This window comes from Boleophthalmus pectinirostris, unplaced genomic scaffold (assembly GCF_026225935.1).
Source record: "Boleophthalmus pectinirostris isolate CB_2022bp ecotype Guang Dong unplaced genomic scaffold, ASM2622593v1 HiC_scaffold_12, whole genome shotgun sequence".
NCBI classification, from domain to species: domain Eukaryota; kingdom Metazoa; phylum Chordata; class Actinopteri; order Gobiiformes; family Gobiidae; genus Boleophthalmus; species Boleophthalmus pectinirostris.
Window position 1 is genome coordinate 26919203 of NW_026571018.1, and position 27853 is coordinate 26947055.

A 27853-nucleotide genomic window follows, 5' to 3' on the forward strand; every position below is an offset into this window, starting at 1 on the left:
TATCTGGATGAATATATCAAAATGGAACACTGCTTGCAAACTGAAGTGTGCCAATCCAAGAATAGAGGCACAGGATATAAATAAATAAATATTAAAGTATGACTTTGTAGAACCTTTGGTGAAGGATATTTTCAGATCCCAATTATCAGCTGTCTGTTCAGTGAGATGTGTTGGTCTGCTCTTAGTGGTCATTTACGTCACTACAAAACAACGTGGGCACAAATCTGTTTTTTCAAAGCAACATCCATTTATTACAAAATACTTTTCATTTCATTAAATACCAGGAGGTGACAGTAAATTATATGCATTTATGAAGGGAAAAACATACACTTTATAATGACTATAATGAAGGTCATACTGGCACGTAAATAAATTCCTCCCTCAACCTGAAAGTGTGAAAAGGTCTGAACACAAATTATATATGAAATAAGAAACATCATATTTTTGCATAAAGTTTTCACTATTTATCACATTTACTGTATATTTGAGATATTCTATGTATAAAATATAAAATAAACTGTAAGGCCCCAAGTTTGACTGCATGATATACACATTTAACACGTATATATTTTTATTTTTTAATACTTCTCTACCACTTTTATGTACATATGTGTATGCATTATGCTATATGTTATTTCTCACCTCAAACTACTATGCTCTTTGATATTTATATGCAATAATCTATTATCTAAAAAAAAAAAAACAATGACATATGTTGACTAGTTTAGCTTCTCATCAAAGCCTAGCAAAGTAAGATATTTATTTGGCAGTATTTCTTTCTTAAAGGCTCATATGCTCATACGCTATTCTCTGATCTCTTCTAAAGTTGTTTCCTCATCACAAAATATCTGGAGTTGTGTTGTTTCATTCACACATAAAACACACAACCCTGCATATTATGGCTGAGTTCTTCTCTCAAATAGAAAACACTCTGTGACACCTTGTGATGTCATGTGGTAATACAGGAAGTGCTCCACTGTGTTTTTAAACTCCATACACCTTCACAAGAATAATCTGGATGATTTCAGACCTGGAATTGCCAATCTCTACTGAACTACAGGTAAAAGGTAGCTGTTAACTTGTAAACTATCACTACATGACATCACAAGGTGGAACAGTGCATTTTGAGCTTTGGAGATGTAGACAGTCAACTACGGGTAGTTTTTGAGGAGGTAACAACATTCCAACACAACTAGAAGTTCACATGAGTCAATTTTGCGTAATATAGGACCTATAATTTATTTGCTTAAAGGCAGAATAATTTGCAATGTAATGACTGGATTCTGCCAACATTTCCAGGCAGTTTGACTAGGAATAAAATGAGTAAGGGTACATTACTATTGTGATATTAGACCTCACATCACTAGTCAACAAATAATTAAGTGGATTCTTAATCATGTTGCAATTTACAGAACAATATAGTGTTTTTTAGTCATTCCAAAACAGGCCAGTCACAAGATGTAATAAAAGGCACAAATTATGAGACAATTCTTTACAATTATGGGATACAAATAATTTCCCCTACACTAAAACTCCCCTAATTTAAATACTGATCTCAGCCAATTGCATTCACTTTATTAAGTGTCTACACTGTGTATTTAAGTGTGCTTACATAATATTGTATAGCATTTGGTCCAACATTTGAATACTTTTTCCATGGCTTTTTGTTAATAAATTCAACTTTAAGGTGCACAAAATGTCTTTACAGTTCGTCTCGCTGGTTAGTGTCACGGAGCCAGTTGTTGTAAACAGCAATGGGGTCGATGTTCCAGTGTTTGTGAAATGAAATCGCCTCCTTTGAAGACAGAAGTGCCTCTGCGTAGTCATCTGGCCGGGCCTAAAATTACACAAAAATTATCAAATTATTTTGTGCATGTTACATAAATAAATTGTGCACTATGTAAGTTTTCCAGTGGAGGATTCACAATCTGCTTGTCTCCATAGATGTTATTGCTTTGCCTGGGATGTCCACAGTATGGCACTGTACACAATGTATTGACACAAGCAGATGACATTAGCACATTACAGGTCAGATCTGTGGAGAGTCTGCTCAAAGCAAGAATGCCTGTTTTTCAAGGTATTTCTGAGTAATAAATACCTGTAACTGAATGAACACAAGACCGATAAGTTTAATGCCATGCAGAGGAACATACCAAACAAAGCAATAATCTCTATGAAGACAAGGAGGTGGTGGACTGTCTACCAGGCAAGTTACATAGTGCATTTTAAACAAATACTATGCTTAACTGAAGGGTGTAACTTTTTGGTTGGGAGTCATCACCTGCTTGTTTCTATGGAGATATCTTTTTTGCCTGGAATGTTCCACAGTATGACATTAAATAGCTGGTCCTTACATTTATTCAGTTACAAGTGGTTTTATAGCTCAAAATTACCAAGAAAAACAGGCATTCTGACTGTTAGCAGGGTTGCCTCTCCACAGATCTGACCTGTAACTTGGCCTGGCTTGGTCTCTATAAAGATTGCAATGTTTCACAGTGTGGCATTAAACCTTTCTGTTGAAGCCATAACATCTTCATGGAGAAAAGCATAAGCATTTTTTACATGCAATGCACCTTTAAAACTGAATAATAAAAGTTATATTTGTTTTTGTTTGTAATCCTCTCCTTTTGCAATTTTATTCTATTACAAAAATGTCAAAATGTACTTGATATTATTTACTAAACTGACACGAGATTAAAAGGGTTGCATTCTTTCTTAATCTGAGAGAAAGGAAATCAATATAGTTTTAAATTGCAGTCTCTGTCTAAAATGGCTGGTGCTTTAAGACAAGGATATTATCAGCTGCAGTGAGCTGAAGCAAAGTAGTTACAGACAAGTGCACGAAGAGTTTGGTGAGCTACACTGGGATATGTGAAATCAATATAGACATTTTAATGAGACAGTACAAGAATTTGTGGTTAAGTTTTAGCCTCTGCTGTTGAAATGGTACACAACTGTCAATAAAATGTATGACTATCCAGAAAAATAACAGTATCTGAAGGTGTAGAAGGCTTATATAAAACAATAAAACATATTCTTGTGGTAACATGACTATTTCACATCCGATGTCCAGTGCATGGACTTCCAATGTTAGTCTTTGGTGGAAACAAGAAATGGCAAATAAGCATCACAGATATTAGCAATATGCAATGGTGGAATATAGTAGTAAAGTACTGTACTTAAGTAAGTACTCTGTGCTTTACCTAAGTAGATTTTAAAGAGGATACTTTTTACTTTCACTTTAATACATTTGAAAGGATGGGACTGAAAAGTAAAAGTGTTTTTTACAGTTTAAGACGTGCTGAAAAGGCAGTGTGGTTTATTTTTTATTTATTTCTTTTTTAACATATTTGTAGTTTCAAAAAACTATATACAAATAAAAACAGCAAGAAAAAAATCTATTATTTCTGTTGAACAAAATTCAGCACAAATCTTTATCAACATTTGAAGCCTTATAAGAACTCAAAATCAGTGCAAAATACTTTTACTTTTTACTCTTTAGGTATATATTTAAACTGGTACTTTGATACTTTTATTTGAGTAGATTTTCATGTGGTACTATTACAATTACTTGAGAATTTTTTTTTACTCCAATATCTGTACTTTTACTTAAGTAACAAAATCACGTACTTCTTCCACCACTGGCAATACAACATTAACAGAGACTTCACTTTTAGTGTAAGGTATGCGTCTCATGAAAGTACTAGAATATATGTGCATGTCAGTGCATATAAAACAACACTACATTTTCTATGGGACCAAAGACTGTAAAAAAACATGTTCTCAGATTTCTGCAGTGGGTACAGACATTTCTCTTATCCGTGGTACACAGAAGGATTGCTGTAAACTTTGACGAGAGGAACAAGAGTTTCAGCGGAGGCAGAGAAGAGGCGTACTTCAGGAGAATCTACAGTCTGTCTCCTCACACAAACCCACAGCTATACTCCTTTATGGAAGATAATTTGTCTCATCAGATCTTGAACTTTAAATGCCACTGAATTTCTCACTTTGAATTTTTTAACTCTGAAAAAACATGCTTGAATTATTTTCATTCTGAATTTCAGTTGGTTTATTTTTAAGTATATATTTTCAGTGTGTTTAAAAATTCAAAATAAACCATTCACCATTTAAATATTCACAAATGTTTTCAAGCCTTCAAATTCAACAATAAAAATTGAGAATGTAAAATGTGAATTAAAAACACAGAGCAAGAGGCCAAGGCATAAGCAATCCATTGTGTGACTGAAAACAGAGGCAAGCTGTTTTCTATTGTTTTGTTGTTCACTCATCAAAAACATCCCTGAAGAGTTTTTAGATGTCATCCATGCATGTAGGCGTAATTTGAGAAATCTCAAAAATCTCTCCCAAGTCTTATTTGGACCCTCTTTATAGTCAGTTATGAGTTTCTGCCCAATGCTCAGCCCACAAGCCTATGTGAAAAAACTAGTTACCTCTAACTAGTTTTAGAATGGTTTTCTATATCATAACGAGTACAAAATCACATGGTAATTAAGTTGAAATTACATTCTATTGTCTAAAAAATAGTTGTCAAAATGGTTGAGTCTGAAGCATTACCCTTAGTACAAAAATAAATATTCAATATTTAGTAATAGTTAGATAGCAACACCCCAGGTTGTGTATAGTGGTTACTATGGTTACCTGGTGGAAGAGTGGGTTGTGTGTGACAGGGATGTCCAGAGTTTTGAGGCACATTCCCAGCTCCATGTCATCAGGAGCATCTAGAGTGTAACAGCTGCAGCCGCTGGACACGATCTCAGACACAGCCACGCGACTCAGCACCATCCTGGAAACAACAGCAGCAGTATGCTTCAATACACTAAAGGCTCATCAAAATACTATGGAGCTGATCCATATCCATGGGCTTCAGAGTTATGAAAAAGCACTGTTGTCATAAAAAATAATATATCTTATGAATGAATGGTGAAAAGTACTCAGAATGGTGCATATGAACAGGATTCTGAAACCCAGAATAGTTAACAGATTCTCAGACTGTAGAAAAGACTAGACTAGAGGGGCAAAGGCTACTCTATCCAGGTCAGTCATTATGGGACACCTTGGCTGAGCCAGTAACAGACAAGGGTTATTGTCCTTTGCCCGTTTTATCTTCACAATTATTATTTTTCCTTGCAAATGATCAAGGTTTTGAGGGCCTAAACATCGATGAAAATCCCCAAACTAGGTATGGGATTGATTGGTCCGGTGAAAATTTGATAAAATGGGCATTGTGACAATGCCCAAAGTGACCCGACTCAATAGCTAGCACAACAATAACAATAACAGCACCTAGAAGTGGACCCCTATGGGAGTGGGAACAAGCAAAGTTTGGTATAGGCAACTGAAATTTGGAACAGTGATAGCGAATAACAGAACAGAAAGTTGGCCATATTGGATAAAAAATTCACCACCGTTTTGATTGTGTGTTTGTAAAATGCTATTAGTCCGTTTTCTGGTCCAAATCAGCTCACATTTAGCACATCTCATCTAGAGACAGGTTCAAAAAAATTATCATTTTTTTTGGGAGCACGCCAAAGATAAACGCCTTAATTTCATGTTTCTTTAATGACTTCTCACAGCCACAGGCATTGGTCTAGAGATTCTGAAATTCAAATCACAACTGAGTGATCCTGGACTGAATGTAATGGACTATAAAGACTAATACAACTGAACACTATAGCGAGCCTACCATAGACATGAAAAGCCAGCATTATCGGAGTTGTACTAAATTTGGATATATATATATATATGTATATATATATATATATATATATATATATATATATATATATATATATATATATATATATATATATATATATATATATATATAATCAAGTGGCAGGCATACAAATGTTTTGACATGTGAAACAATACCGGAGACATTTAAGAGAACAACATGATGTTAAAAATTATTTATTTTTATTTTTTTCATAATGCAAAGGGCTAAGTGTAATGTTTGGTGCTTCAGTGCTGGTCATAGCGCTGGTAGTAGCACTGGAGCACCCTCCTCTGCTCCTTCAGTACAGTTACTTCTTTTGGGCGGCTGGATTGCTGTGCTCTTTCACTTTCACAACTGTGCTGTAAGTGTGTGTGTGTCATCTTTTCAAGGACTTTACTGTTGCTGGATAGCTCTTGTTTGAGCTGGACGCTATCTCTCACTAAACTGTTATACAGATATCGGATCTTCTTGTATGCATTCATTTGGGTCTCCAGCTCTTTGCCTTTCTTCTGGAAAGATGCTTTGATTTCTTGCATCTCCAAGTCATCAGTCTTATTCCTGATTTTTTGGAGTTTGCAAACTCTTGCTTCAGCTGCACATTTTCCTGTACTGTAGAGTGAATCTGGTCATGCAATTGCTTGTCTTTCTTCTTGAGATAATCATAGAGTTTTTTCAACTCTTACATCTTTTTCTTGGTCGATTCTCTCCTGAGACTTAAGCTTAACATCTAAAGAATTGTTTATTTGGACCTGATCTGCAAATCTGGCCCTTGTTCGCTTCAACTCTTCATGGAGCGCCCTGACCAGAATGCTCTTCTTCATGGGTGGAAGGTCCTGGACCAGGGGTGGAAGATCTTGGACCAGGGGTGGAAGTACCTGGACCAGAATTCTGTCCAGGGATACCAGGGCTTTGTTGAGAAAAATGTAGAGCTCTCCATGTTTATGTGTGTGTTCACTAGTGTGCCCAGAGGTTATGAGCCAAACAAAAATAGTGTCTCTCTAGAACAGTTTTAATTTTCATGGTGATCTAGGATTCTGTATTCTAATTATGAATTATTAGCAAATTACAAAGTAACTATTCAAAACAAAGATTATACTGTAACACTATATTATATTATCAATATCAATTTGACGTCAAACACTAAAAATGCAACAATATCCATCTGTTAGGGTAAAGGATAAGATAGCATTCAAGAGAATCTACATTCATCTGTGTTGAAAATATGTGTGCCCTATGTATGTACAGTATGTATAAATATTACTAATACATATGGCTAATGTTTTCTATTTATTGGCCCAAGCCAGTAGCAGAATAACTGGCAAATGGCAAGGGCTATTGTTCTTTGCAGGTTTCTTCTTCTTATTTTTTTTTTTCGGTAGGAAATCACATTTTTCACCCATGGAACAGGGGTGACACTATAGCGCCCCCTACCACAGACATGTGGTCAGATTTGTACCAAATTTGGGGATTACATTCTACACATGACTATAAGCAAAAAACAATAGATTATGGACATGGGGCATTTTTCACTGTTGGCCAGCAGAGATGCAAAGGTTAAAAAAAACACACAAAACATTTAAGTCAGGAAGGGTCAATAGCATGCCAGGCAGTTGCGCAGGAGGGGAGTGTGCGCCAGGGCGAGGGCCATCTTTGCTTTGCTTTAATTCCTGTTTTAGTTCAGATTTGGTTGATGATTGATTGTCAGTGGTACATGCCAAGTCCTGGTACAGGAACAACTTACTCCTGCTGTGGCTCTCTAATTGAATGTTATGAAAGTTTGTTTAATATAACTATATCAAAAAAATTATACAAAGCCTACCCTGCTCCTCCTGTGGGGTAGCTGTACCCACTTTGGACCAGTCCATAGCCATATCTCTCCCCGAGGCTCACAGCTTCTTTAGGGTCATAGCAGCTCAGCAGACGACGTAGCCTGGGCAAACTACAGGACAAAAGATTAAAATATCAAAACCAAGAAATTCATAAAACAAGTCAAACTGTAATTAAGGCACATTTCACCTGAAACAATTTAAATAATCTGAAAAGTGTGCTAGAATATTGTATTAAATATAATGTAATTACCTTATGAGTGTGTCATCATCTACGATCAGTAACCAGTCAGTATTTGGCACAGCATCACTCAAGAAACGCTTCAGAATGGCAAATGTCTTTCCACAGTGGCCTATTGAAAAACACATGACAATACTGAAAGCATTATCGCAATGTTCAAATCTATGTTTTTCACACTACTTTACAGGCACTTCATAGGACAAGTAGTAGTTTATTCACACACAAAAAAACTGAGCAAAATAACAACGTATTAACAAAATAACAACTTAAATGGGGTTAGTAGTAGGCCAAGAGAAAAATATAATGAAAAACTGTGCTGAAAAGTAATGTTATTAGAAGCAAACAAAGCTCAAACTAAGCTCTCAGTGGTTTGCAGATGGATTTAAAAGGTAAGCTTTGAAGTCCGTGTAGGTAAAACGTGTCCTCTGCATGTCTGTAAACAGAGGACTTAGGTAAAAAGTCCTAGATCAAAATCCATTTTACTATTTGGATCTACAGTGCTGCCTCTCTTGAGCTTAAGCCCAAAAGGTTTGACTGGCTGAAACCTACAAACTCTTTAAAGCAGGATCAACTATTTTTAATTAAGAGTTTATCAAACATATTCAGACAGTAGACATGTTTTGTAGTTCCTGCAGTATATGTAGTGAATAAAAAAAATAACTTGTAACATAATGTGCATGTTCAAAAGCACATAGAGCATGCTAGAATTATTAAAACTAGAGTAGAATTTCATCTTCATATTTGTGAAAGTCCTGGTCAGAACAGTGCAGTGTGTAATGTGTCCATCAGGCGTGAGTGTGAGCGGAGAGCAGAAGCTGACGCTGTGGGAGAGATGTGAAAGTACATTATGAAGTGTAACTCAGACACATTCAGACCACAGAAAACCCCAGCTCTGGTAAAACTGTCCAGCCCTGGCCACTGACACAAATGTTTCTATGTCACATTTTCAGCCTGTCAAACCAGAATACTTATACTTATAAGTTGCACTATTTCACTTCATTGCAGTATTTTTGTCCACTAATCAATAAAAAAATTATATGACAAATGGACTTATTGTGTGGGTCCCAAGCTCAATTAAATGCTGAGGATATACATAGAGGCATTTTAAGGTGCACTGTGTAACTTTTCTGATGTAGGGTTTGTTGTCTGCGTGTCGCTGTGAAAAATGCTCCGCATTAAACTTATCCCCCATGTTTTTGAATAAGGTACAAGATAACATCATATAGGATCATTAGAAATGTATACAGCCCACAGTTAAAATATATGAGATACAGAACAAAACAATGTCTGGGATTCAATCATTAATTTTTTGTGATATCAATAGATCTAATCTATTTAATAATTCCCAAAAATGTCTCTCAAGCACATTCCAATTTTAATGTCTTCAAAATATTTCTCTTGTGTAATGTTTAACTTATCATTTTATGAAGTGACACTTTGATATCAGCCTTTCCCCACATTAATGCATCTCTATATTTGGTTTATTAAAGTGCATTGACAGCCTGCAGACTAAGTTTTTTTTAACTGTAATGGGAAAGCCTTATAAACTCTGTCAATAAGAGAATCCATATCCAAGTCTCCTCTCAATGAGACAACAACTGTTTAGCAATGTTTTCTTGCTTTTATATAATGAAACAAAGATAAACATCAGTTAATACAACAAGCCAATGTACATGTCTTCTGATGCTTCCATTTACTTTACTTTTAACAGGGCCAAATAAACTTTGTGCTGTATTATAAAGTGGACTGATTGTGTTATCAATCTTCAAAGTGTTTTCTCCATTATTAAAGTAAAGTGGTGTTAACTGAAGTCATTTAAGTTATAGGTTATTTTAATGAGTTTACAAATATGATGCATAAAATGATTCTTCATGTCTCTCACCTCTATCTGTGTTGGGCACTCCAAGGCTGATGGTGGGAATGGACTCATCGCTGACGTCACTGTAGAACTCCAGCAGCTCTGCATCTCTCTCCCACGTCTTCTTTACTACAGGCACTGCACAGAGGAAACAACACACAGAGTATAGAAGGATGAAAAGACAACTTCTTCCTCAAATCCTTCTGGACCCCTTCTGGACCCTGTTATTCTGTGTTTAAGTTTCACAGAGAGTGAAGACATATGTATTAGATATTTTGAAGGTGATGATCTTACCAAACAGCATTATTTAATATGTGATAATGTAGGGGAAAGTGCCATCTTCACAATTTCTTCAGATCCATAGGTAACATCTTTTATTTTAATCACACCTATATAATACAGTTGTTGTTTTAAATTACAATACAATTAAAATAAAGCAATCTTTCCAGATTTCTCCATATAGTTTGTCAGAGAAAATTGGGAATGAAACAACATGTTAAACACAAGGCCTTTTTGACAAGGGAACTTTGACAAGTGCAAGTTGTGGGGCCAATAATCCCCTTTTAATAAACTATGCAAATGTCAACACAACCATCTTGTGGCCTAAGCAAAAGAAAGGGATTTGAAAAGCTGTCAGCAGAAGTGATGGAGCAGAAATAGTTTTATTTATTTTAGTAGGGATTACGCAGCTTGGAACATCATGTACTTTCATTTTGGAGAAGCAACCATAATAAATGGCATGTGGACTATGGTCATATCATATTTATGGTGTAATAGCCAAATAAATGGCAAATGCCAATATAAACCTGTGAAGCCTGTAAAAATAATACCCTACAGTTTAGACTCCCTACTACAGCCAGTGGGGTTAATGTTAACATGCCTAAATTATATGATAAGGGTTTGCAAAACTGTAGAGGCCCAATCAATCAATCAAAAAAAAATAAAATAAATAAATAAATAAAAATAAATAAATAAATAAAAAAACATGCACATTCTACAAAAACAGGTGACAGACTCCCCACCAGTGAAGTTACAAAGTGCAACTTTAGTTAAACAGACGTGGACAAAATTGTTGGTACCCCTCTGGCAGTGAAAGAAAAATCAACAATAATCACTAAAATAACCTGAAACTGAGAAAAGCAATAATAAATAGTAATAATAAACATTTACTGAAAATTGTCCAACAAAAATCAAACATTGCTTTTCACCTGTGGTTCAACAGAATTATTAGAAAAAAAGAAAAAAATAAATAATTAAACTGGCCTGGACAAAAATTATGGTACCCTTAACTTTACATTTTGTTGCACAACCTTTTAAGGCAAACTCTGCAAGCAGATGATTTCTGTAACTGTCAATGAGACTTTTGCACTGGTCAGCAGGTATTTTGACCGACTTCTCATGAGCAAACTGCTCTAGTTGTCTCAGGTTTGAAGGATTCCTTCTCCAGACGCATGTTTCAGCTCCTTTCACAGATGTTCAGTAGAATTGAGATCTGATCTCACAGAAGAACACTCGAGAACAGTCCAATGTTTTGTTCTTAGCCATTCTTGTGTGTTTTTAGCTGTGTGTTTTGGGTCATTATCCTGTTGGAAGTCCCATGACATATGACTGAGCCTAAGCTTTCTGACACTAGGCAACACATTTTGGTCCAAAGTACCTTGATAGTTTTGAGATTCCAATGTATTTTGCAGAGATTCAAGACACCCTGTGCCAAATGCAGCAAAACAGCCCCAGAACATAACCAAGCCTCCTTAATGCTTCACAGTAGGGACAGTGTTATTTTCTTGGTCTGCTTCATTTTTGCGTCTGTGAACATGGAGCTGATGTGTCTTGCCAAAGAGCTCCAGTTTTGTCTCATCTGTTCAAAGAACATTCTCCCAGAAGCTTTGTGGCTTGTCAATATGCACTGTGACAAATTCCAGTCTCACTGTTTTATGATTTGTTTTCAACAGTGGTGTCCTCACATGAAGTCCACTTTGGCTCAAACAGTGACACTGATGTGCCTTGCCCTTCAAGTTCAGATTTTATTTCTTTGGAGGTTGTTCTGGGCTCTTTGGTTACCATTCCTATGATCCATCTCTTCAATTTGTCATCAATGTTCCTCTTGCAGTCACACCCAGGGAGGTTGACTACAGTCCTGTGGACCTTAAACTACTGAATAACATGTGTAACAGTAATCACAGGAACATCACACTGCTTGGAGATGGTCTTATGGGCTTCTTATCTTTAACCTGCTTGACTATCATTTTCTTTCTAGTCTCCTGACACAGTTCTCTTCTTCTCTTTCTCTGGTCCATGTTCAGTGTTGTCTCCATCATGTCTCCAAACAACACAATGACACATGTCCCCCTTTTAACAGGCAGACTGACTGAGGACAAGTTTGAAGACACCTGTGATGCAGATTAGAGACACACCCAGGTTTAACATGTCCCTATTGTTCAGTTACTTACAATCTTTTCTCGGGGTACCAGCATTTTTGTCCAGGCCAGTTTCATTTGTTTGTTTTTTAAAATAATTCTGTTGAACAAGATATCAAAAACAGTGTTTGATTTTTATTTGTCAGGAAATTTTTATTTGTTATTGCTTTTCTCAGATTCACATTGTTTCAGTGACCATTGTAGGTTTTTCTTTCCTTACCAGAGGGGTACCAACAATTTTGTCCACGACTGTATATACCAGCTTGTTACATTTAACCTTGCTTCTATTGTACCGTGGCTGAATAATGCAGTACTTAGTACACAAAATCACCACCAAGTTAGTTATATTTACACAAATCTATTCCACTTTTCATTTACATCAAGCTTTTAAAACATCCTGTTGTTAACACTTTGTTGTGGAGATGGGATCTTGAAATTCCAATTGGAAGTTTTCCTCTGACAGGTTAATTCAGACTGAGCAACCAGAAAACAGCTAAAACATGTGACAATGTTGAATTATGTTATAATCAGGGAAAGTATCAACTACTTAACTAACTAATTGTGCAGGTCCTAAGCCCAGAAAAATGCTCACATAAACATTTTACAGTGCACTGTGTAACTTTTTAAACTTTTCTAGGATTTGTTATTTGCTTGTCTCCATGAAGAACTTTGCCAGGAATATTCCAGGAAACATTTAAAACACATGGCAATGTAGAATTACAGTAGAATGAGCGAAAGTGGCAACAATAAATACAAATTAATGAAAAATAAATGAAATATAACTTTTGATTTAGTCATTAAGATTTATGTGATGTGATGTAAAGTAAAGTAAAGTAACAGCATCTGTTTTAACAACATGTGGGTTGATTTTAGTGCCCCAAAATCAAAATGTGTGATTCGCAAGCTCCAGATTTTATGTCATTATATAGTACAAAACCATTGTCAAACTAAACTTAAATGACGTACCTCGCTCTGAATGAAATTTCTGGCACGTCTTCACAGCAACAAATATGTCCTTTTTTGACACAGGAGGTGCCTAAAGGTACAGAGAAAACAAAGATGAACAAAATGATGAAACTGGAGTGTTTTGATGTTGTAATCTGCCATATCATATTCATATGCCATCTGAGCCACAGACAGTTTATGAAATACAGTGCAGCAAAAGTAGATCTGCAAATGGTTTATGCCTTTACTATAACAGTATCTCTGCCCTTAGATTTCTCATAAGAGGTTGTGAAAGCAAAGAAGCAGGTGAACAGAAAGCATACCTTTAAGAGCCTGTTACATAGTAGTCTACATAGTCTATTATGTGTAAGTATTTCTGTCTCAGCTTTGAGTAGAGTATTCACGAGTGAGGGGAGGATATTGACAGGTGGATTGGTGCAGTCGGCAGTGATGCGGTCGCTGTATCGGACCATTGTGGTGAAAAGGGAGCTGAGCTGAAAGGCAAAGCTCTCGATTTACCGGTCAATCTACATTCCTACCCTCACCTATGGTCATGAGCTTTGGGTAATGACTGAAAGGACAAGATGATGAATAAAAGCAGCCAAAATGAGCTTCCTCTGCAGGGTGGCTGGGCACTCACTGAGAGATAGAGTGAGGAGCTCAGTCACACTGAGGAGCTCAGAGTAGAGCTGCTGCTCCTTCACATCAAGAAGAGCCAGTTGAGTTGGCTCAGGCATCTGCTCCGGATGCCTCCCGGACACCTCTCTGGGGAGGTGTGCTGAGCACATCCCACCGGGAGGAGGCCCCAGGACACGCTGAAGGGACTATGTCTCTCAGCTGGCCTGGGAACACCTTTGTGTCCCCACAGAGGAGCTGGAAGAAGTGTATGTGGAGAAGGAAGTCTGGCAGTCCCCGCTTAGATTGCTGCCTCTGTGACTCAGCCCCAAATAAGATGGATAAATGGATGGAGTTTTGAGTAGTGAGAAATTGGACTGCTGAAAAATGTTAGACTAAGTAGATTTAGATGTGGAGATTTGATCTAAGCATACTACTCATACTACTACTTTAAAGGTGAACTTTGTAAGTTTTCAGGTGGAGAGTCAGCCACCTGTTAATAATATCCATGGAGATATTATTGCTTTACCCAGAATTGTCCACACTACAGCATTAAAACATAATGTCTCCATGGGGATATGTGAAGAGCAAGCTCATGCCCAGTATTTCTAACCAATATAAACACCCATAATGTAATAAAATGCTAGATATATGTTTAATGCCTTACTGTTAATCATTACAGGGAAAGCAATAACATCTCCATGGAGACAAGCAGGTAGTGGTCCTTCCAAAAAGTTATACAATCTACCTTTAACAAACAATTGTCTAATGTCACATTTAGAAGCTTGTTTTTTCCTATAGGCTGTGAAGAAAAAATAATAAAATAATAATACTATTGAAAGTCTGAAAGCTTGTTAGAGGCAAATAAGTCTTATAGAGCTTCATAATACAGGAGGAAAATACCTGTCTGTTAAGGTAAATGTGCACTCACTATACCAACAGTATGTAAAATACAAAGTGCTAAATCATAAAAATAACTGACAAATAGTTGTCACATTTTATGGCCCTAACACTGTGATGATAGTCCCTCTGCTTCTTGACAGTGTCTGACCCACTCCACGAGTTGCTACAGACAAAAACAGCTTTCAAACTTTTCATTTTTCAGAAATTTGTGATGATACTATCACTCTGCATGTAACAGGGCAGTGGCAGTGGGAAAATATACTTGTCTTCAATGGGACAATTACATGCACTGGTATGTGTTCAAATACTGAAAATGAATGAACTTAATTATCTGACTGATTGATTTATGTTTTTTTTTTTAAAAAAAATCATATTCCAGGCTGGCCAAATTGGCATTTTCACATTCATCTTGTTTAATACATTTTTCATGATTTGTTAGTTGTTCAGACCTGACCTTTGCATGACTTGAGCATAACTTACTTATTTTATTAAATTCTCTAAACTATAATTATGTAAAACTATGTGTCATTTATTTGGATGTTGTTTTTTTTTTTGTTTTTTTTTCTTTTTTAATTTATGCACATTATTCATTCATGCCTCGGTCATAGGTGAAAGGTGGAGGTGAAAAACAATTTCTCTGGCCACTGCCTCGGGTAAAATGAATGTGTGTTTGTATTGTAATTAATAGCTACTTAAATTAATTAAATGGGAAGACAGTAAAATGTTTTTGCATTCAAGACACTTTTAAATCAACACAAAATTATTATTCCAGCTGCTCCTCGCTGTTCTTTTGTGTGACTACAGAAATGACTCTATCAGCTTTGCCAATCTCAGTTCAGTGTTGCTAAAAATATGATAACCTTAAACTTTAACACAAAACTTGAATATTCTCTCTCACTTGTTTACGTGACACCTCTCAGCTCAACCTGCTTTGACTAGTGGTCTCCTTCTTTTTTAAAGGACCCGAAATCTCTCTCCAGTCTAAACCAACCTCCAAGCCTAAACTACAGGTCAAGATGAAGCCTAAACTTGTGAATAAAGAGAAGAGGAACACACTTATATGAGGATTGATGATTAAGTACAATTCTCTCAAGGTGCTAAGTGTAGTTTTTTGTGTTTGTGTGTAGCTTTAAACATTAACACTTTGGAGGCATTGTGGAAGAATATAGACAATTATATGAACAACTGAAGGTTTGATATCCTCCATTTCACTGGCATTTTAATTGTTATTTTTCATTTGAACAAAACAGTTAATTTAATAGCTATTTGGGCTTTATCATTAAATGTTGCTTCTCTACTTTTAACTTATCATACAGTTTACTGAGCTTTTCTGTGAGATTTTTTTTTTTAATTACAACATTTTTTCACAACATGTAATACATTTTTACTTAGCTTTTCTTTTTGCTTACTCAATGTAAAAAGAAATCTTAATTTGCAATTTTTATTTAAAATACACTTGTTAATCTAAGCATACAAATTTTCATTTTCTTCTGGCCAACACATTCAGCACTATTTTTTGGATGTTTACTTGTACAGTATAAAATGCTTTTGTGGTTACGCCTTTCAGTTTTCTATTGTTGCTTCACAGTATTTTTTTCTGGAAATTGTTTTGTGTTGCTGTGGTCCCTTGTTCACCTCAGGCTTTCTATCAAATTGAGCACATCTCAATGAATGACATTTTTAAAAGTTTTTGGTTTGGAGTTAGAGACAGAAAACTTAAACTAACAACAGGGGGAAAATATGGGGAATAATGCTCTTAAGTATTTTGTTTCTTACAAAACAGAACACCTAGTTTAAAACACTGGAAAGTGTAAAGCTAGAGAGTAACACAGGGTATTTGCATTTGTTGTGCAAACATCCTCTGTGTTTTCCTCCCAGGTTTTATACTGTACTTCTTGTTTTGATGAGTCAGCTCCTTTCATCCTATGTCCCAGCGGAGAGCTTGAATTGTCAGCAAGCACATGTGCCGCAGCGGTGTCAAAATGCTTTATGTTTCTACAGCAAGTTGAAAATAACCAGGCATGACAGCTTCAAAATGTGGCTTGAAGTGATGTATTATGTGATTGGACATGTTGATTGCTTGCACTTCATTATGATACAATAAAACACAGTCTGTTACGGAAGTCAGTCAAGCTTTTAGTAAACAGCATAAAGTACAGAACCCTTTCACAGTGGCATATTTCTTGCTTGTTTGCATTATAAGCAAGTGCAATTGGTTGTAAAACATCTGTTTGTGGAAGAGCACTGTGTAGGGGGGGTGCCACTTAACTTCTCTGGCCTCCATGGAAATAATATTACTTCGTATGGAGTATTAGTACGTATGGCATTAACCTTAAACCATCAGGCATTTTATTTATACGTGTGTTTTTATTCCTCCAAAATGCTTTGAAAAACAAGCATTCTTATTTTGAGCGTGCTCACTTTGCCACAGATCTGACCTGTAACTTAGACTGGTGGCGTCAACTGCTAGTCTCCATGAAGGCAGAAAATGTTAATGTCATACTATGGAGCATACAAGGCAAAGAAATATCATCTCTATGGAGACAAGCATGTGGTGAACGCAGAAAAATTACTCAGTACACCTTAACAGTGATGTAGGAATAAACATTATACATACACAGTTTGGGAGATATGAGGTGAAGGTGGTCACACAGTGGTCCTTGGCCTCTCTGCAAAACTCTGGAACAGGAGTCAGTTTAGGTCCCTTTCCATCGTTCCAGATAAACAAGGCTATCTGAAACAGCCAAGACGAGACAAGCAACATATTGATAGACCTGTGTTGTGGATATTTACTTTCATCTAATCTTCTAGTTTGTATTTTGGGCAAGTTTAAAGTGAACTATTATCAGAGATCCAGATAAAACTGTACTTTACATTTAAGTTTCAATAGACTGAATTGAACTGCCTGATTAATTGCTTTTAGTTCTTACAATTATATAATAACCTGTATAATCATAATTACAATATTGACATTCCAACTAATAAATATTAAAAGAATGTACAATACTAATAATATCTAAACAAAATCATGGCTGCCAATCTGCGCAATCCCAGGCAACTCTTCCTCTTTCACCACACTCATACATGGACAAGTATCCTGCCCAAGGACACAAGAACACTATTGACCGAATCCGCAGCAAGAATTTAGTGACGAGCCCAGGAGAACAACAATAGTCTGGGCTGAAGGTGAGCTTTGAACCAGTCTATCAAAAAGATGTTTGTTTTTATTTGGCAACAGAATAGCAAAGTGCAGCCACAGTAATTCTAAGTACCTTATTTTACGGGCTATTAGGCGCTCTGGATTATAAAACACGCTGTCATTAAATGGTCTATTTTCGAACGTTCTTCACAAATAAACCACACTGGACTTTAAACGAAATGCAACAGTTCGATGGGTCAGTCGGACTTTGTTTGGCGCGTTCACGGTGACTCTGGGCTTTGTTCAATTGTGGCGTGTACGGAGGGTGCTGTCTGGGACCGCTGGATTGTTGGCGTGTTCGCAGTGACTCAGTTGTTCAGTTGTGGCTCAGAAAGGCACATTGGACTCCCTTTTTCGGTTCGTTCCTCCGTTCCATTCCTCATCGGCGTGGAGTGATGAGTGTGGCTGCGGGTGTGTTTCGCTGTGCGGTCGCTATCTGCTCCGTGCGTGTTTGCGCGTGCACTGCGGCTTTGTAGTTTACTGAAGTCGTGCTGGGACACCCGAGTGGATTCGTGTATAGGGTGCTCTGGCTTTCGGGGCGCGCGGTCATTTTTTGATGGGGTTAGAGGCTTAAGAGCGTGTCTAATAGCCCGGAAAATACGGTAAGTCTTTTATGCTCAACAGTTTTTGTAAAGGCAAGAGAAATAATAGTGGCTTTCTATTAGATTTCATTGTATACTGCATCAAAAACTGCAGGTATAGCTCCCATCACGCAGCCCATTTAAAGGTAGTGCTTCTAATTAATTAAAGTGTTCAGAAGGGACTTTAGAGCTTTATTGCTTGTACTACAGAACTTGTCATGGGCATATGTCAATTCATTAAGTAGTATTTACAAGTTTTAACTATACTAAAGATATATAACAATACATAATTTGACTTCTTTCATAGACATTCATTCTAAAACTTTATAACCTCATTGTTACGAGTACAAACCAAACCTATCTAGATCTGAGAACAGAATTATTGATTTTCAAGTTACATAACCAATAGTGTTTGGGTTAACAAGGTGTGAAGACCTGGAGCTGCCTGTTCAGTTCTTCCCTCACAGCTGGAGCTCAGCAGGCAGTAGTACACAGTATAATGAGATTAGAAGTATGGTACCTCGTGTTTCAGGTCGATGGTAAAATCTGATTTCAAGTGTTCATGGTGAATCCTTTCAACGAGTCTGGAAAACAAAAAACAGGAGAATTTAGAAACACAAAATCTACAGGTTTGGCCTTAAATGTGTTTCATAAGACACACTGTATAATGATATATAATCCTATTTTATATTTACAATACATTGTGGGTGATGTGACTAAAACCACTGTGAATGGGGCAACAAAAAGCCCAGATTATGAATGAAGTACGTTTCAACATTAAAGTGCATTGACAGATTAATGAATATTATTATTTTATTTATTTATTTATTTATATGATATTATTACTTGATTTGGTGGGATAGTTTCTGTGGTAAATATTTGTCAGTCATGTGGCAGTTTGTAAAGAAAAGTAGTAAGTTTTGACAGATTAAACTTTGATTTAACAAAATAAAGGTGTTGTCATTTATTTTAACTTATCAAATCATAACTATTGTAATGTATGTATGTATTTTAGTTGTTAACATTATGGTTGCAAAGTAATAATATCTGCTGCCTATGTCCAACTTGGAAGTAAAATGACAAACTTGGCTGACAATGACAAAAAAAAAAAAAAAAAACTAGGCAAGCTTTAAGTAAAAGTTTAGTAAAAACCTTAAATATAAGTGTGTTAACTACGTTTTAAAGGAATTGTCTCATGCACTTTAAGTCAGTCAGCCCCATTCATCTGCTTTGTGAATGGCTGCCTACACCACCCTCTTCATGACAGCACAGTCTCTCACCTGTGGAGTAGAGCAGAACTGAGGGCCCATCCCGCGGCTGGGTCGGGGTAACCAAAGACACTGGGGTCCTCAGCAAAGGCATAGTGATGAATGATAGAGGCCTCGCTGTCATGGAGACGCCTGCCTAGAAACCACTCCTGAGAAGAGCAGTAAAGAGAGGGGTTATATAATTTACACTTGACTTATTTTATAAAACAGGAGAATAGAAATATTTAATGCAAGTATTGCTACTATTTAGAATTTCTTCTGTTCTTTCAGCTTTTTCCTTTCAAGTGTGAACATAGCCAAGAAACTGAAAGTGAATGTCCGTTTTACCTAGTCTTACCCAGTCTTAGAATTAGCATAAAGAGGTTTGATTGGCTGAGTTTCAATCAGTTAATCAGTCATTAATCCTTTGAATGACCTACCTCATCATAACCACTAGGTACTGAGACTTTATTCATTACATTTTAAATAATGACATAATGTAATCTTTGCCAACTCGTGGTCACCTTGAGACTGCAGCCTTCCGTAACTGAGCACACAACTATAACTAGACAACTTTTTTTTTTAATATGTAGGGACATTGAGTAAAAAACAGTCAAAATAAAAAAGTATACTTCTTGTCACCTCTGAGGCTGGATATCTCTTGAGCACAGTGAGCAGTGAATTCAGTGACACTTGAGTCTCTTCCTCAATGAACAAAAACCAGGAAGCCGAGCCAAAGGAAGCGGAAAAGCTGCAGGAGAGAATTAACATATCATAGCCTGTGTCCCGGTCTAACCTAAGCACCCGGAAAAGAAGGACAACAGAGACATATGACTCATATGATCCACTCACAGAGGAAGCGCAGGCAGGATGCTCCAGACGCCCTCATAATCAGAAAACTCATGAAGAAGAATTATGTGAGGAGGTTCCTAAAACAAAAAAAGACAATACGGCATTTTTACATCTCACCTGTAAAATCATTATTTACCTATATTTCTATACATAAGTTTGGGGTACCTATGTGGGCTACCTGTTTTTTAAAGCTATGTATGTACCATAAGATTTACACGTATGAATACTAGTGTTATGCCAGAGTGTTTGTGAGAACTAGAACATACTTAGATATATTTAAGACCTAATTGATGCCTTCACAGTTAAAAAATCTGATACTGCAGCTTTAAGAATATTTCCCATATGGTTTGTTATGCTTGACAAAAAGTCTGATAACTTTATTTTTCTGCCTCAGAGAAAACACTGTCCTCTGCCCCATGACAACATGGTGATTCAAGATGGCAAAATATTAATTACTCCAGACTGAAATTAGACTATTGTAAAATAAAATAAACATTTTCACCAGACGTTCTAATAAAAAATTAAGCAAAACAGATTTATAGCTCATGTAAGTATATTGTTTATAAAAATGCTTCCAAATAAGTGAATAAAGTGATATTTTGGCACTTTGTGGTTACATTTACATTTAGGTAATATATAAACCTCACCTAATGCATTTACATACAAAAGATGTTTTAACACATTTCTGTTGGACTGACATAAAATCATATGAATACCATTACTGGGATACAGCAACAAAAATGGACATATTCATTGTCGCCCATCCTTATTTGGCCTTGACATTATACTGGTTTCACACACGCACGCACGCACGCACGCACGCACGCACGCACGCACGCACGCACGCACGCACGCACGCACGCACGCACGCACGCACGCACGCACGCACGCACGCACGCACGCACGCACGCACGCACGCACACACACACACACACACACACACACACACACACACACACACACACACACACACACACACACACACACACACACACACACACACACACACACACAAACATTTGCAACTGGGATCTTTTGTTGAACATTTTTTGAACAAATCTGTGACAGTTGGTGATAAAACTGAAAAATGTCATTGTTTGTTATTAGAACGTTTCTCGAAGGTTAGATCAGTCCCTCACATTTTATACAGAAAGGCCACTCCAATTAAACACAAAACATCAGACATTTTCAAAAACAGGAACCTAATGACAGACAAAGAGAAAAGTCATGAAATAAAGAATACAACCTTTTTGCAATGGCTCAAATATAATTAGCACATTAGAGTCTTGCAGTTGTACAACAACTTGTAGTTGATGTTTTGAATAACCAGCATGCACCAGCTATGTTAATAATGGTGAATTGTTAACTAAAATCACATGTGAGAAAGCCTGCAGCAGATTTTCCATTCCAGGCATCACAAGGGAACAGCAACTACCAGCTCATGCACCCAATAAACCAATATAGATAAAAACAAGAACTCTCTGACTCAGAGATTGTGGGTTTGGGTGAAATTTCAGAGAATACATTAATTTCCAGTGAACACGTCTAATATTGTTTAATACTGAATCTATGTGTTTTAAAATTGCCTTATAAATTGTGGTGCATTATGGGATAGGACAGGTTGATTACTTTTTTAATTTTATTTAATTATGATTTGCTAAAAACAATCCACTTAATGAGTCAGTCTAGTGATTAGCACAGACCAGAATACAGAAAGCAATTTAACAGTGGCTACTATATTTCATTCATTTATATATCAGTAAGAACATTATTAATATTAAAATTAAAAATGATTAAAATATCTTTAAGCAAATGCCGAAATCTCTGTTCTTTCTTAAAATGTCAATGTTTTTTTTTGCATTTGTTGATAACATTAGCCAACCAAGCCAAAAGAAACAGTAGCTGTAAAATGACAAGATGTGTGATCAGGCTGGAGTTGAGTCTAAATGACAAACATTGACAAAAACATCTCAGATTAAAATTCAATATTACAGACAGCAGTACTTAATTTGTGTGAGTAATGAGCGAGGTTCTATTGGTTTGAATATGAAGACAAATTAGTATTAAGGGGTTATAAAGGGTTATTAAAGGTCCTATTTTACACAATTTTCTGATCGATTTCATAATGTTGTTTCCTCCTCAAAAATATATTTGGGAGTTGTGTTTTGTTTCATTCGCACATGTTTAAAACACAAACATTGCAAATTTAGGCTGATTTCTTCTCTTAAATAGAAAACACTCTGTTACACTTTGTGATCTCATGTGGTAATACAGGAAGTGCTCCACTGTATTTTTGATCTCCAGAAACCTCCATTAAAATCATTTGGATGATTTCAGGTCTGACACCTGTAACTCTGAAACAGGACTTGATCTGCAACATGGCATCTTGAAAATAAGTGAATAAAGATTGCTCAAACAAGCAACTTACAATCCAAATACAACTAGTGGGTAAATAGGGAGGATAAACAACTATAATATGGTTAAAAGTTCTGAAAAGTCTTCTTGAAGAATTACATTTCCAATTATAATGTTGAGTAAATTAATAAATGTTTTGCAGCCAAAATTACTCAAGTATTAGAGTTTACATCAACAATTCTCTAATAATACTATGATTTCCTCATCTTGTGGTAATAGGGCAATTTTCATGATTACTTACTGTACTGGCGATGCCAAAAAGCAGACATTCTAAAATAGAAGTTAGATAAAGTCTTGAGTTTAAGAGTGGGACAAATTGGCCGTTTTAGCTTCTGAAGCACTGGTACATATTTGGGTCAAAAGCCCAGTGACGAACAGTCTGCCCTCACGCTAAATGAATCTACAATCAAGCTCTGTCTGTCTCAGGAGACAGAGAGAAGAAAGCGTCAGCTCTTTGCTTTAACAAGCTCAGAACAGTGTCACCGAAACATGTCACTGGCATCAAATGAGCCATTGGGTGTGAATTATGTAGTCACTCTATCATTACAACAATATTCACCACCAAGCAGGCAGTAATTAACAGTTAACAACAAAATGTGATATCTTTTGAAAGGTGAAAAGTCCTCAAAATAGCGCCTAGGAAACTGAAATCCTTGATTATGAAATAAATTGCAGTGTGGTCTCAGCCTTTAATTTCACACATGTTGGATTCTCAGCCTTCACAGTTCACTTGCATCACCTGTTTCCAATACACCACTGTTTCTTTCTTGGACCTCTTTTACATTAAGAAAATAGAGATCATGGCAAGTACAGCAAATACACATGACCTGCAGCTAAAGAGATTCTCTAGGAGATATGAAAAAGTATTACAACTTAATTTCACAGCATATAGACTTTGAATTAGTGTCATATAAAAACAAAAAATATTCTTTCAAATTCTGAACTCTGCACCAAACTAGATGGTTTTGCTGACAGAAGAATGGCTGTACAACTCTGGATCATAAAAACCAAGCTGATTATTGACTCAATTGGGTATTCATTTAATTGAAAATGTAATTAACTGCATAGCCCTAGCCCCATGTGGCTAAATTTCAGCCTAAACTAGATATTCCATTTTCCTGATTCTAACTAGTGCAATACCAGTCTGAAAATCTGGGCCCTACTAATATCATGGGTGTTAGAAATGTGGATAAGCATTGGATTTTATTGAACGATGGCTAATGTTGACTATGATGAGTATTTTTAACTAAATTCTAACCATTTGATTTAACAACATGAAATATTAGGGAAGAAAGTTTCACAGTTTCATACTCTTGACTTCGAAAATATATTTATGAGATGGGTACCTCTGGACTTCTATCTTCATCTATTCAATTTAAAATGAATTTGGTTAGGCCCAAATATGCTAATTTAAGGTTATTTTATTTTGAAATATTAATAATTGCTGCTTGCCCCTTTGATCCTATAAAATCGTGACTTGATCTTTTAAAAAATGTATAAAAAGTTTTAAATATGGCATATCCAAGTCAGTTTCTCTGTGTGTGTGAGGAGAAAGCATTATCTCACTTTTCGTAGTGGCTCTAGGGTGAGGAGGACACCTGTTGGTCACTGGACAGAATAGCAAAGTCCAATCCTATTTTTAATCTAAAAAAGACCTTCTTAACTGATCTTTTCCTCATCAGTCTGATTTTCAAATTATATATTGCTTGGATATAGAATTTGAAAGGCTGCTGTTACCTGTCCCAGTTGAGAGGCCTGCTTCAATAGTTCCTTCTTTTTGATTTCTCCTCGTCGAGCGTGGAAGGGGTTTTGTTGACTCTGAATCACAATAACTACTTCCTCTAAGCCTGGAAACCACAGAAGAATAAAGAGATGAGATGTTTTAAAGTTGACTGTCTCTGGGGGACCCCGAGACAGCTTATTAGTCTTACCGCTCATATCACATATGTCACTTCAGCTCAGCTGGAGATGGCAAAATTTTTTAAAATTGTAGTCAAGTTCATCTACTGTTATGAAATGTTTTGAAAAGTAATTAATACAGTATAAAATGCACAACAACAGTCTTTCTGTGGAATAAATCAATCAAAATAACTTTCTGAGGGGCAATTTAAACATATAATTTAATATTTCAAGTGACTTAACAATATCAAAAAGACTCATTTAATCTACTAAGTTGTAAAAAGAAAATGAATACAGTTTAAAATTATACTACAAATTAGTTATTGCAGAGTTACAACAGATCAAAATTATGTCCCACCTGTAGCAGCAACTTGTATAGTCAGGAAATGGTACTTAACTATAGGGTGTGTAAAACATTTCTTTTCTATCATTGTGTCAATAATCATGTACTTATGTGTGCGCTATATGTAACTTTTTTGGTGGAGTATCTGCCACCTATTTGTCTCCATGTAGATGTTAATGCTTTGCCTGGAATATTCCACAGTATGGCATTAACCCACATTTCATCAAGCCAAGTCAGAGCTATGGAGAGGAAACTCAGTTAAGTGTTTCAATATATTTTTGAGCTATAAAAACATCTGGCTGTATTCTGTGATTGAGTTGTGACTAGAACAACTGTGCAGCACTCTGCCCAAGACAAGTCTAGTCCATTGGACAATAACGTCTGATTCAAGCTGAAGTCCGTCTACACAATGTGTGACTCACTGAAAGGTGTCTGCCTCTGGGCCTCTTCTGCCTGTGATCAAACAGATACACAGTGTTTTAGTATCTGACAAATGAAAGATAAAGTACAAAACAAAACAACTAACCTGAGTCTGCCCTCCCCCTGCAGCTGTGGGACCTAAACAGAGTGAGGGACACAGAGTTAGGCTGGTTCATAATGAGATACAATTCTATTTCAAACAGTGGGTACATTTATACGAGAGTGCTGTAGTCCTTTAGTCGATTAATTGATCAATGGTGTCTCAGTTGACCAAAATTTGTATTAGCTGACTAATAATTTCATTTAGATAATGATGATTTTTATGTGACACAAGTTAGTGAGACACTTAGCGGAAAATTTGGTATTGTTTGATAATTCACAAGTTAAATCTGTTTATACATAAATACATTGTTTCGCAGTACTTTATTTTGCATGAAAAGTTAAAGTGCAGTTTAAGTCAGAAGGACATTTCTTTAGTCGACCAAGAAATTCTTGGACTACAGCCCTCTTTACATGGTCAGTAAAATAACATAACTGCATAATCAGTTAATGCAATGATTACCTCCGCCAAGGAGGTTATGTTTTTGCCGGCGTTTGTCTGTTTGTTTGTTTGTCTGTCTGTTAGCAACATAACTCAAAAAGTTATGGACCGATTTTGATGAAATTTTCAGGATTTGTTGGAAATGTGAAAAGGAAGAACTGATTTCATTTTGGGGGTGATCCGAAAGAAATCCTGGATTCTGCATCACTTTGAAATTTTTGTTAACATCGTGGTAAATGGGGCCAAAAATTTTGTTTCTCAATATCTCGGTTAATTATTGACCAAACCCCATGAAATTTGACTCAGGGATGGACAATGGGATCCTCTTTCATATTCCAAACTGAAAGATACGAGACAAATATTTATGGAAAACACAATTAATATGAGGGGGACTGTAGTCCTTGGCAGAGGTCTGCGCTCTCTGAGTGCTTTTATAGTTAGATCTGTTTTTTGTGTTTTTTTATATGCACAAAAGTAATCTGCTCATCTGACAACTGATGACATATGACAGATAAATGAATTAGCATCTTTATTCACTTCTTCAAATGCATTTGTCTTTTCCTTGTCAAAACCTACACAGGTGTGGGCAATCTGATATAAATCTTTACATGGCATTTCAATAATCAGTTAACTCCAGAAATCAGATAATGCTCAGATTTTTTGGGACATGGGCTATGTTTACATGACTGCATGCCATGTCCAGGTGCAAAAAAAATAGTATAAAACATTACATTACAGTGAATTAACTAATAATTAATAAATAATAAACTCCAACATACTTTTGATCAATCTACTCAACTCTAGGAGATGTTAAAACAGACTGAACAGAAGAACCAAAACCATTGCACAGCTCCATCTCAAGCCTCCTCTGTGACAGAAGCACAGCAGAGCCTCTCTGATCTCAGCCAGACTCATCTGCCATCTGGCAAAAGGCACCAAGCAACTACCAAGACAAGCAATCAAGCAACTTTTGCATGATCAACAAGAAAGAAGCACAAGTTCATATTGTCCTTTACAGTTTGTATAGTGTGTGTGTGTTTGTTTGCATAAACTGTAAAGATATTTTTGAGTTTGAATTATATTATGTAAGGCTATTTGACAAATAGCAATTGTTTTCTTAACAGGGTACCTCAAATAGATTGTTTTGACTGTATTTACTGCATAAACATGTGTGTGGAGGTTTTATATAATTTCATCCCTCCAATCATCTCTGTGCACAATTATGAATGGAATTGCGTTTGTTTTGTTAGAATGAAGTTGAAACGCATTGAACAAAATATGAAATCACTGTTAAGTCCAACACAAAATCACAAACATCCTAATTAGTATTTCAAAATAATTGGATTGAGTTGTATTCACTATTTTTGTACGTCACACAATCAAACTAAAATGTCTCAGCAAGTTTAAAAGATTGATATAATATTTTCTGTTATGATGAAAATTACAACATTGTAATTAACAATTCATGATTGTTAAATTTCTGATGCGCTTTAAATTTATTTTGAAAGTCAGCTCCTCTCAACTTCCTTTGATTAGACAAAAAAGATCTTGCTTAACAGTAGCAGATTAGCCTTTAGCTGTCGATGTTAATGGCTAAATATCGCCTTTCATCAAACTTACCGAGCAAAAGAAAGCCCTGCAGCAGGAGTATGTATCCGTAAATCTCCATTATAGATTGTCATCTCTGTACAAACTGCGGTGTTTGTCCATTTTTCATGGTGAACTGAGGAAAAAAATAGCAAACATTCCGCACCACCGCTGTGAATGGATGAGGAGACGGGGCTGTAGCGACCTCCTGTGGACGATAGTTTGAC

General features: G+C 36.2%; 1 protein-coding gene across 1 annotated transcript; it reads right to left on the reverse strand.

Moving 5' to 3' along the window:
* Positions 1 to 233: 233 nt before the first annotated feature.
* On the reverse strand, positions 234 to 27818 carry b3glctb (beta 3-glucosyltransferase b). Its single transcript, XM_020922985.2, has 15 exons — positions 27660 to 27818; positions 25605 to 25636; positions 25501 to 25531; positions 24574 to 24683; positions 20422 to 20498; positions 20212 to 20320; positions 19603 to 19739; positions 18843 to 18906; positions 17160 to 17276; positions 13046 to 13115; positions 9687 to 9800; positions 7817 to 7916; positions 7557 to 7676; positions 4660 to 4804; positions 234 to 1837 (listed from the first exon to the last, which is right to left on the reverse strand). Exons 1-15 carry the CDS (start codon positions 27706 to 27708, stop codon positions 1703 to 1705), a joined length of 1410 nt encoding a protein of 469 aa, XP_020778644.1. The 5' UTR covers positions 27709 to 27818; the 3' UTR covers positions 234 to 1702.
* Between the last annotated feature and the right edge of the window lie 35 nt (positions 27819 to 27853).